At 44.6% G+C, this 11,833-nt stretch overlaps 1 protein-coding gene across 2 annotated transcripts in view; it reads right to left on the bottom strand.

Annotated features, from left to right (window-relative positions):
• The window catches only part of fig4a (FIG4 phosphoinositide 5-phosphatase a), a 33,971-nt gene extending 22,248 nt beyond the window's left edge, over positions 1–11,723 (bottom strand). Inside the window, exons 1-10 of one of the 2 annotated variants that reach the window (XM_076016835.1) lie at positions 11,490–11,723; positions 11,231–11,333; positions 9,302–9,601; positions 8,518–8,641; positions 6,316–6,472; positions 5,438–5,488; positions 5,132–5,295; positions 4,413–4,541; positions 2,438–2,538; positions 1,809–1,971 (exon numbers count right to left, since the gene is read on the bottom strand). In XM_076016835.1, coding sequence (XP_075872950.1) covers positions 1,809–1,971; positions 2,438–2,538; positions 4,413–4,541; positions 5,132–5,295; positions 5,438–5,488; positions 6,316–6,472; positions 8,518–8,641; positions 9,302–9,421 — 1,009 coding nt within the window. In that variant the 5' untranslated portion in view covers positions 9,422–9,601; positions 11,231–11,333; positions 11,490–11,723. The remainder of the gene's footprint in view (positions 1–1,808; positions 1,972–2,437; positions 2,539–4,412; positions 4,542–5,131; positions 5,296–5,437; positions 5,489–6,315; positions 6,473–8,517; positions 8,642–9,301; positions 9,602–11,230; positions 11,334–11,489) is intronic. The other variant, XM_076016834.1, reaches the window with a different exon arrangement.
• Positions 11,724–11,833: the final 110 nt, after the last annotated feature.

Consider the following 11,833-nt stretch of genomic DNA (forward strand, 5'->3'; position numbering starts at 1 on the left):
TTTATCAAGCCAAACAAAACTCAATAATTAAATATAACAAAAATGCTAAATAGCTCCAACAGGGTGTTCAGGTTCTCTGCTGTTGCAGTGATGAGAAGATAATATTGTGAACACCTGGCTGTCTCTGGTTTAATGAGTAGGGATTTGTCTTTAAAAGCTTTATTTAAACTAAAGAAATCCAATTGCCAGCTGAGGGAACTTCCTTCCCTGAGGTCATAGCACACGTGTTTTCATACTTATTATAGAATTGGCTTTAGTATTCACCTCCATTTCCATTCACTCTTCATATCAAATTGAGTTTAAGACTTCAATTTGGGCTCACACCTGCGTCCCGTCCAGTTGGCCCAGCAGAAATAGGTCAGGTGAAAAAAATCTGGCATGAAATCCCAGAGAGGACAGCGGACGACGAGTGAGACGAGCCGTCACTTCGGGCCATCTCCGTTACTCCACTTACACACTTCCTTTGCTATAAGTAACCACAATAATGCATGCGCTGCAATGATGTAATGACTAATCACAACCGATCAAGGCAAATCGCGACGCATGACCGACGCGGCGCCCGGTGCTCCGCCTTGGCGGCCGCTCACCGCTCGTCTCTGGGACCGTCTCTTCCTACGTTTCTGACCTACATTTGTCTAATCGCCCCGCCGATCGTTCCAGAGCTGCAGGGGGCGCGAAACAAACCAACATCACAGCCGCACAAACTAAATGTGTGACATTGCGGCGTGAAACCTGGAATTAACTGAAGCCGTTGTTTGTGGAAAAAACAAGACAAGAGAGAGAATCTCTCCGGGAGATTTGTTTCCAATCAGCGTGCAGCTGAGCTTGTCTCTCAGACTGACAGACTGGTGCAGTGCAGTGGGGTCAACAGGGGGAAACTGCAACAGAAACTTTCTGCTAGAACAATCACAACCGCATTAAGAAAAAGATAAAAAAAAAAAAAAGAAAAGAAAAGAACGCAGAAGAAATAGGAGAAGTAAACTTTATCTCTATTCTCATTGAGACTCGTGTGAAACTTCTGAATCATTTCTCTTTTTTTTTTTTCATATTTGGTGAAAATGTGTTTATTGCTTCATCAGGAGATGAAGTAAATACATGATGATATAATGTCAAAGAGAGCAAATATGCCATCGCCGGGGGCATATTAGGCCAGACACAGTGTTGGGATTCATTTGTCAAATGTAAGATGAGGGACGTCTTTCAAGCATCAAAGTGGCAGCAGCGGCGTGATTTAAATTCATACGCCGAGGGATCTTAGGGACGCCATCCGGGTCTCTATCGAACACGGGGACGTTTCACCCGAGGACAAACTAAAGGGCAAACTGAGGAAAGGGAAGATTATGATTTAATGCCACATGAAAACATCAACGCAACAGGACGGCAACACACAATGTCATGAGTCCCGGAGACCCCGCCGCTTCCCGTTGTCCCTCATTTTGTGTTTTGATCCTGCTTATAATACAGACGGACGCAGGAACGGGCAGGCTGTCCTGCGCTCACCTGCTTTGATTTCTAAATATACATTTTTAATATGTTTCCCAGTGGCTGAGAGGAGAGGCGAGGCTGCCGTGTTCTCGCTTTCCTGTCCTGACGAGGTCATTTCTCATCCTTACGGCAGCTATGCTGAACACGCTGGCAGCGCCCTGCACATACACACTTGACAGCTTCACGGGTAAAGAACACTGTTCATCCGTTAGCCGCTGATATCGACACCTTAACACAGCGTATTGGAAACCATTACGTCACTTTACACCAAATGAGACGGAGGGAGAAGAAAAAGACCAAAAAAAAAAGAAAGAGAGTCTTACATCGTATGGGGGGTTTAGGCATCATGGTCGAAATGTCCTGGGACCAGTAGAGGGGCACCGAGCCTCGCACCTGCGTGTACGACGAGTAGCTCCCCGCGGTGAAGGACATGACCGAGGCGTCGTGGACGATCTGCTCCGTCTCCACCTCGTTGGCCACGTCGCCCTGGAGGCGCAAAAAACACAGGCGGTGGAACCACAAGGCCCGAAAAACTGACGCTGGTCACTTTTATCTCTGCAACACCCTTTTTCTGGCCCATTCTAAACAGTAGTGTTGTAGTCAAGACCGCACCAACCGAGACCTGGACATTATCAAGATCTTATCTTTGTTAAATTCAAGTTTGCTTCTAAATGGAACAGCAAAATCTCTCTTCTGCAAGCCATACTGATGACGTGGTGGAAAACTGAGGTTATGAAAAGTGACAAAGAGGGAACACACGACAAATGCATGGAATAAATGTGCACAATGAGGCAGCCGACTCTGGACGTTCCCGCTCCGTCCCACATGCACGGACACTAATGTATTCTGGGGTCATACTAACCCTTCCTCCCCACCCCACCACTGTGATCGACCCGAGTGATCTCGGTCATCCCCGAGTCTCTTCCCTGGTTGCCTGGGCTACTGCCGTTACCTCACAGTTGGCTCCTCTTTTGAGGAAGCGGGTCCCGGCAAATTTGCTGGAGCGCCTGGCGATGAGGGTGATGTAGACGGGTCGGCCGTACACCAGCAGCTCTGCGGTTTGCAGGTCAAGGACGTGCAACAGTGAAAAGGGAAGGCGCTGACGACGATGCAATCATTTTTCACTTCAGCATTAACATGATGATGTCAACCGTCCTTTTTTGTTAGCGTTTCAGCCGGAAAAGAATGATTTTAATACGATTACTTGCACATCATATTCAAGCAAAAACCCCAAAACCTTTAAGATTTAAATGTGTTTTAAAAACACTGCTTATTGGTGATATAAATCATCATCTGCTTTCATGCACATGCATCTTATCTGCGGGCAGTTTCAGTGTTGCCTCTATCAGTTGTGTCCCCACTCAGCTTCTCCAATCTATCCCCTGATGCTCTCAGGAAATTAAAAAAAAAATACGGCCCTGAACCACTTTCCAGGAATTCTCTCCATATAAAGCGCCCACACAGTGTCACCGTGGCAATGGTTCTGTTGTGATGGCACCTTGTCTCTCTGGGCTGCTGTGAGACACACACACACGCACAGAGGCAAAAAACCTGGCTTTAAAATAATAATAATTAAAAAAAAAACACCAATTAATTGGCAGGAAGGTGCAAAAGTACCAAAAAGGCAACGTTTTTCGTATTACTTGATGAGATTTATGCAAACGAGACTCCATGGTGAATAATTCAAATCCAGAAACCTGGACCTGGGGCAAAATTTAATAGTCATAAATCAGAGTTTTAGTCAAGACTCAGAAACCCAAACCAGTAATTAATGCACTGGCGCCACAAAGGCACGTTTCATTGTGTTGCGTTTCTTGTCTCACGAATCCATCATACCTCTCGTGCATCTGGCTCACTATCACTGTATGGATCAGCCTCAGACCTTCGAGGACTTGCTGTTTCCTAGGGTTGTAGTCAAGACGGCAGCGACTGAGACCAAGACATTATCAAGGCCAGAGAGTAAAACGACTTTAAACGACGGCAGTTGGATTGTTTTCTGTTATTATCGTGTCATTGCAGTGTTTTACAGGCTGAGTCTCGACTGGTCTTGATCAAAAATCCCCAGTCCGCCCAGTCCAAGACCGAGACAGGACCCAGTAAAATTGCCTCTGAGTCCGAGACGAGGCCGAGACCTTGAAAAGTGGCCTTGAGACCAAGACCAGTCTCCAGTACTACAACACTACTGTTACCTTTCAAGCCCTGAAGTCTCTCAGAGAAGACAGTCCCCAAGTTTCCATCCCTTTGTACCACTGTGGTACCAGCGTCTGAGTCCCTACCATTCCAGTCACGCTGAAAAAAACAAAAACAAAAAAAACTGGGACAGTCGTTAATAAATGTTGCAATATCTTATTTGTGCTAAATAAAGAAGATTTCATATATTGCATATTAGGCACACGCAATGTTGCCACCTCGTTCCCAGGAGAGAACAGACGGAGCGATTACACAAGAGCCAGTGTTTACGTACAGATCACAGCACTATTTAATGAACCGGCCAAAAAAAACAAAAAAAAAACAAACTTGCGGCGCGGTGGTGAATCAAACACACACACACACACGCGCACGCGCACGCGCACGCGCACACGCACACGCACACGCACACGCACACACACACACACACACACACACACACACACACACACACAAGCACGTTTAGTCCACGTGCTCAAACAGACGCCACTGTGGGAACAGCAAACAACAGTGAGAAACGTCGGGGGGGTGGGGCAGAGTGAGTGTGGCACCCCAGCTGATCAGCCACGGCTGAAGGATTTCCTGATAGAGCTGCAAAATAAAATCTTCATTTTTAAAAGCGCAAGATAAGTTTACCCACGAGTCAAAAGGTGCATCGGGTTCCTCACAACAGCGCTCGATGGGTTCCTGCAAAAAGAAAAACTCTCCAAGTCCCCGGGGTTTTAAGTGAGGAAGGATACTGGACTGGCCACAGAAGCCGTGGATGATGTACATGAGCCAGTCGCCATGCACTACGTCCTTGGCTTTTTCCAGCAGCTTCCCGTTCCAAACGTACTTGTAGTACGGCTCGTTCTGGACGCCGTAAATCACTGCGACGGATGAAAGACAGAGAGACAGAGAGACAGAGAGGTGAACACGTGGATCATTTTTACCCGCCAGGGCCAATTTATCAGTTGCAAAGCAGCCGCCTGAAAGCTGAGAGGACACGCGGGCAGCGGGACACTTGATTGGATAATGTAGCAGGGATTAAGCCGTGTGCCAAACAACACCTGAACATTTGTTATTCATGTCAATCAGATAAGACTACGGTGATGCAAAAGTTGTCCAAATATAAAGTTGTTCCTTTGCTCAAATTTAAAGTCAATCCAATCTTTTTTTTTACTTATTTAACTCCAGAAACCAATCATTAGCCCATGCAATAGAATTCACATTATTACTCTAAAAACCCAACCTTCCCCAGTGAAGCAACACCCAGAGGAACAGAAACACAGTAACGCTCATCTGTGTCTCAGCATCCCCGCGGTGTGATTTCGGCGTCACAGAGTTTTCCACGGCAACATACGAGACATCAAAGTTTTCTCGCGCTCCACCTCCCACACGTGTGTCTTTGTAATTCTGCCAACTTAACAAGTCGGCGAGACGCTGCGGGAGCGCTCGAGACAAACGTTCAGGCGCTCACCTTGCGTGGGCAGACCCTCGTCTTCAAAGATGTCGAAGCTGTCCTGCTTGCTCTGCGTCTGCACCTCCCCCTCGACCGTGGATGCCAGCGATGACCACTGCTCGTAGGGCCTCTGGAGGAGAGTCAGGTTGTACTGCAGCGAGTGGCTCAGGTCGTAGCTGTAGCTGCGGGGAGCAATGACGCCAATGTTACGCTGCAACGTGTGACTCACGCGAGGGCAAAACCTTCAGCTATTACGCGCCTCGTCGCTGAAGACACGAGAGGCCTCGGCTTCCTCGGAGGTCAGAGAGAGTTGATCGGCCTTACCTGAAGTAGAAGTTGCTGGATAAATCCACGTTCTGGAATATCCGCACATATCTGAAGGAGCAGCCAGACACAAGTGTGACCAGAGTGTGTGAGGAATTCTCTAGAGCAGCGGTCACCAACCGTTCAGAACCTGAGAGCTACTTCATGGGTCCTGAGTCATCTGAAGGGCAACCAGTTTGATACACTCTACTGTAATAACAAACTGTCTGTTAGTTATATGTTGTTATTTTTATTATCACATTAATGAGTTCTCAATAATTATCAACAATGACTTAACAAGGTTGGATAAAAGCAAATTTAAGTTGTGCTATTTTCCAAACAGACTAGCGGGCGACTCATGCGGTCCTTGGGGGTTGGTGACCCCTGCTCTAGAACGTCTTGTTCAACTGGCAGGTTGCAATTGATGATAAAGTGTCTGCTGCAAAAATGTGTAAATTTAGAGATAATTTAGTAAAAGCACTTTGCTTTCAACAGGCCTCCCTGATTTAGGCTTTAGATTTTAACAATATTAAGATGAATAAAAGTATGTGTGTGTGTGTGTGTGTGTGTGTCTATATAAACATACATGTAGGGATAGATATAGTATATTATTGATTATCAATACTATTTTGCATAATGGATACAACGTAGTCTTTTCATTTGTGGTGTCAGTTTTTCCTCTTGCTCTTTACTCGCTCCAGCAATAAACAAAGTTATAATAAACATGGGATGAATTCTTGAATTCACGACCACAACAGACTATGAGAATACTGTGATATGCGTCTGACCTTAAATCATAGTTTTAGCATCGTCCCCGACAATGATGACGACTGAGCATCAGGCAAACAGCTGCGTTCATGCAGCATCAGAAGAAGCCCTGCGGATGAAGCGGTGCCTACCTGGCTTCATCGGGGTGGGTCACCCTCACTGAGTCGTTGGGGATGTAGATCATGGTGGTGTCTTCAATTTTGTGGACAGAGTGCCCGCCGATATCGGCCATCTTTCTACGCTTGGTGATCAGCACGATGTAGTAGCCCTCCAGAAAACGCACAAACCCTGTCAAGAAATGCCTCTTTTTTTTAATTCTTTTATTCAAGCAACATTCAAAACTTTGGGAGTGTTGGTGTAAAAAGCAACGTTTTGGAATAAAACAAAACAAACGGATCAGTTTGTTCTACCTTTGGCAGATTTGTAGGTCAACCATTTTGCTCAGCCAAAATCAATGACAATAGGGGCTAAATGACTAACTCCCATCTTTGCGTAGGTGCATCATGAGTATGTGTATGTGTCACGCGGCACTTTATTATCACCGTCATGACCCAAAGGGACCTGGCATGTTTGTACAATTACGAATCTGACCCAGAAAAGCATGATGCAACACTGAATTTTTTTTCCAGGCCGCCGATGAGCAAGTCACACACATTCAACGCACAATAGGTGGCCGCGCACGATGCCTGTCTCAATGCCATTATCGGTTGCTGCTCCGCCGCCTCTAAAACTAATCTGCTGACAAACAATTATGTCACAGCTGAAGTTTTGCCATTTCATTAATGCTGCCGTAACTGGAGCATTCCAGAATGGGAGAAGCCTTGACTGTAATGGGTTTCTCACCACAGGCAAAGATAATGAGACAAGTTCGATATGCACGATGAGGGGCCGCTTTAAAGCATGTCACGCAAAACAAGTCTGGAACGATACATCGGTGTCAGTATCCAAGTTACCAGATATATTCTGCTTTAACAGTGTGACAATGGCAAAGACGCAAGGCAAGGGCATGAAATGACACAATATTATTTGCCAAGGCTGTTGAAAATTTCAGTTCATCGTGCCAGAATGACAGTCTAAGCAGATGAACACAAATAAATAAATAAATAAATAAAAGGAATTAGGTCACGATGGGGTGGAAGAGAGAGCGCTTCATTCATCCAAACACGCTGTGTCCAGTGTCAAGTTGTCGGTGTCAATGTGACCAAACAGACCTGGAGCTGCGAGCAGAGAGCAGAATTAGCTAAAATGTGTATCTATCATCCCGCTGGGAGGGCCTCACCAGGATGACTTATCAACTGACAGCATCATTCGCTCGCCCATAATGGAAAACTAACAGCACTCACAGACGGGACCAGTTTGCTCAGAGAGGGTGGCAAAGTCGGTCAGACAGTCAGTGGTGGTCTCACCTTTACACTGTTCAAATGGGGTAAAAGACGTCAGCGTGTCCAACAAGTGTGGGGCAGCCAATCACACGGGGGCAGAAGACGTCAGCGTGTCCAATAAAAGTATTGCAGGAAGTGATATAAGTGTACACGGAGATAATACGGGCTGGTGGAAGAGGTTTGAGTAGGAGGCACAGAAGGCCTGAGCCTGAGCAAAGAGACCAGCTATCACGTACATCTGAAGTGGGTCAATAGGTTCTGTTGCCGTGTGTGTGCGAAGAGAAGACGGGTGCAGGAGCTGGAAAATGTAGGTCGGGACTCGAAGGCCAATCATGCAGAGCGCAAAAAAATCTCAAACCACTGCAAGAGTAATTTGCGCGTCTGACAGCGTGCACCAAGCAAAAAACCTACAGAGCGTACAGCACAAGTAATAAGTTGCACAATGTTCCCACGTAACCGCTCCCGCCTTTCACATGGGGAAAATTCAAGAACTAGATATTCACAAAAGCAACACCATGCAGTGAACTTAAGACGGGAAGTTACAAACTGGACTTGGATTAAGGTGCAAGTTGCGTCACTGGCCTTTTCCTCTAGCGTCTAACCTTTATAATTATTTTGATGCGTTTCGTCCTCTAAGAAGTTCCGTTTCAATGAGTTACATTTGAAAATTACGCCTAAAGGAAAAAAAAAGGCAAAACCACTAATAATGATAATAATAAGTTGGGCATATATATTACTCTTATTGCTACAATTACATCTGAAACCATATTTTTAACAGTTTTTTTTTTTTAACACTTTTAATGTGAACGAAACCTTTGCTGTGTGTGACTTTTTTTCTTGGCTTTACAAAAGGAAGAGGTTTTGGTGGCAGATTCGTATTGCCAATACACATACACCATAAGTGCACATTTATATGACAGCAGCCAGGAAGTGAGGAGAGACTTTCCTTACCCACAATGCCACAGGCAGAGACGGCCCTGGATAAGCCAGAGGAACCCTTCTGGCCGATCTTGGTGCGGTTTCCCCCGTCCAGTCGGCTCAGCAGCTCACGGACTTCTTGTTGGTTGTATACATGCTGAAAACAAACATGTAGCTAAGGTTCAAAAATCAATACCTGGTTCAGATCCTTACGTTTCATTCCTGCTTTCAAGGAAAGAGAACAAAGTACTTTGTTAGCACTCTGTTTACAGGCCGCTGCAAAAAAAACAACATTTATTTTGATTTTCATTTTGGAAATTTTAAGTGGTTTGATGCTGACATTTAATTTACTGCCAGTTCATCGCACATATGCACTTTAACCTTTTAAACCTGCGACCCTACTCATCACATTCCAAAGCGCCAAGCGATGCCTTCAGACCGCATCGTACTATTCTAATTCTAACTAATAAAAAGCCACTACGGTTGACTGAGGTCAGTATAACAGCAGCGGGAAAGCGAGAGTGCCGGCTTGGGTGACGGATATTCAGTCGCAGATGCCTCGTAATAACAAACACATCATAATCATAATCAGCCGCGACGCAAGCAAACAAATCAAGTCGGGGCTCATAGATCCCGATAACGAGCGGCGGAGGAGAGAAGGAGGTGCGCTGAGTGCTCATAGGCAGAGCTGTCGTCCACAATTCACTGGGGACAGGCTGAGTGATTGGACAATTTTATTCTAAGCGAGCAGCACTGTATTACATAAGCATATACATTGGCACAGTACTGAGTCTGAGAGAAACTCAGCCATACTCACCTTATCATCAATTATGACCAGGTCCTTAGGCTCCGTGCGGTCAATCTTCAGGACTCTGTGCTTGGTCTGTGCCTGATTGGACCCGACTAAGAAGTACCTCTGGGGAAATAAAATGCACATGTCAAGGCATGGCTTTTTTTTTTATTTAACCCGGATTACATAACTTTTCTTCCTGGATGCTGGCACAAGGGGCTTTTGTCAGGGATGTTATTTGTTTTACATTTTATCCCTTTTCGCTTATCTTGGAAACACCGCCAGCGTGGCACGTTCTCCAACCTCCGCTTACACTTCCAAATGGAGCTGATGCGTCAGAAGCATGCAGAGATGCACACTGTAAGAGAGTGCAGTTTGCACTGCAGGTGCAATGGGCCTTTGAACTGCAACTGTCTTCTTTTGCATTCCGCTTGCTTTTAACAGGCCTGGTAACAACTGGATCCCTCCTCAAGTAGTGATTGTGCCAAAGTCTGTGGAATTACGAACGTGCCGGCAAGTTTTAAGAGTATTTTTGGTTTCCAACATGCCAAGAAATGAAAACCCGAGGGCTGGGTCAGTGAGTGCATCCGACGTGAACGGTACACCAAACTAAACAAGCAAATCAATTTGCTGTGGTGACCTGAAGGGAACAGCTGGAAGCGTTTTTACTTCACCAGGCTGTAACTAATACACACCGAGGGCATTTTTATTTGCAATATTATACTGTTCAAAGCATAATCAATATTCAATAATAACTGATTATACTGACTATACACATCTTTTAAAAAATATATTTATTTATAATAATTCTCTACTGTGAACTTGGTACCAATATATTGTTACACAGTGAGATCTTACATCAGAGCAGTGGGTAAAAAAAAATTTATAATGTGGGATTTAAGTGGCTAAAAAATATATATATATCATAATTCGTAAACACAGTGCATTATTTTTGATCACAGTAGTTTTTGATATGGTGTCTTTTGCCAAGACTTGTGTCTCTGCTCTATCCATCTCTCTTTCTTTTCACACAGCGACAACTACAGATATTCCAAACAGGAACATGATGTTTCAGTACAGACTGCAACCATTAGAGCTGTTATGTTCTGTTCCACAACACCAGGTTTCAAATGATGCTCTGGCTCTCCAGAGCAGTTAGATAAAGCAGAAATGGCCAGACAGGAAAGGCTGGTTGCCACGGGTTCAGACGTCAAGCGGTTTGGACAAAATTAACATTGTTTGTTTTTCTTTGTTTTTCTTTTGTTCTTGAGGCTGATAATCCACAAATGCAAATTAGCCAACTGGACTGGCGTTTAACAGAAAATCCCAACGGTCGTTTGCTGCCATCTAGCGTTCGAAGATTGGCAACTACAATTCGACGGCGGACGGGCAACGTTTCCACACTTTTAATTCGGGAGTTTTTGTTCCGTTTGGTGAAAAGTTTAGGAATTTTTTTTCTTTGGTGTATGCTATGCTCCATATTTAACATTTTTGAGAAACAGGTCACTCTTGGTAGTCACTGCCTCTTTAATATGTGTATGAATGAATAATGTAAAATAAAGTCCTAACAGGCATGAAAATGACCACCAAGGTCTAAGGCATACAGGTGCAGACTATTAAGGCCTTGCTCTAGTTAGGATCGTGTGTATTTAATCAGCAATCTACCTCCATGACACCAACCAGCGACAACTTTTAGGAGTACAACAAACAAACACAGCATATATATGGGCTCAATTGATAATCAAAGAAATACAACAACAGAGCAACGAACGACTTTCATACCTCTTGATTAGTATAAGAATTATTGACAAGTCAAGTCTGAAGTGCTTGCAGTGTTCAAGTTGGCAGTGTATAGAAGAACACTAAAAACAAAACGTTTCCGTATAAATAGATATTTTTAAAATTCACATGTGAGCAAGACATGACGATAGCAGCAACACGAAGTTTAGGACTTACGGCTCTTGTTTCATAGAGAACCATCCTCTGGATCCCACTGATGATGCCTGCTGCTTGAGGCATTTTTAAGTCTTTCACTTTCAAGCCAGTCATGGAAAGGGGGCTGAAAAGCGTTCAAAACACAATGTGATACCGATATGCCTGAGGTTAATAAGCTTTCTGCAAAACAAACGTGCAAACTAGACACCCACAGATATGACAGTCGATGGTTTAACAGCTTCCTCAGCAACTGTAGCCGTGTTTCAATAACATTACTCACCATTGATTTGGCTAGCTAGCAAGCTAACAGCGTTAGCCACAGACCGTCACACGCATGGTAACGCACGCACCTCCCCTGGGATTCAAATGTGGACGTTATTAACTAAAAATGTATAAATTCACGCATTAACGGACACTATAACAGGACCACCACAACATGTAAACTCATGGAGTCAGGTGACTGGTGTAGAAGCGGCAGAACCATGGGCGGAACTCTCTGTCAAACCCTACGGTCCCTCGAAGAGACCAAAAATGTCGGAAATGCGGTTTTAAATTCAAACTGTAAAGATTATAAAGGTAAATCATGCTTAATACATGAACATACACAAGCCATATTTACATACA

The sequence above is a fragment of the Nelusetta ayraudi genome, unplaced genomic scaffold (assembly GCF_046127955.1).
Source record: "Nelusetta ayraudi isolate G7.1 ecotype Tasmania unplaced genomic scaffold, CSIRO-AGI_Nayr_v1 ptg000238l, whole genome shotgun sequence".
Taxonomy (NCBI): domain Eukaryota; kingdom Metazoa; phylum Chordata; class Actinopteri; order Tetraodontiformes; family Monacanthidae; genus Nelusetta; species Nelusetta ayraudi.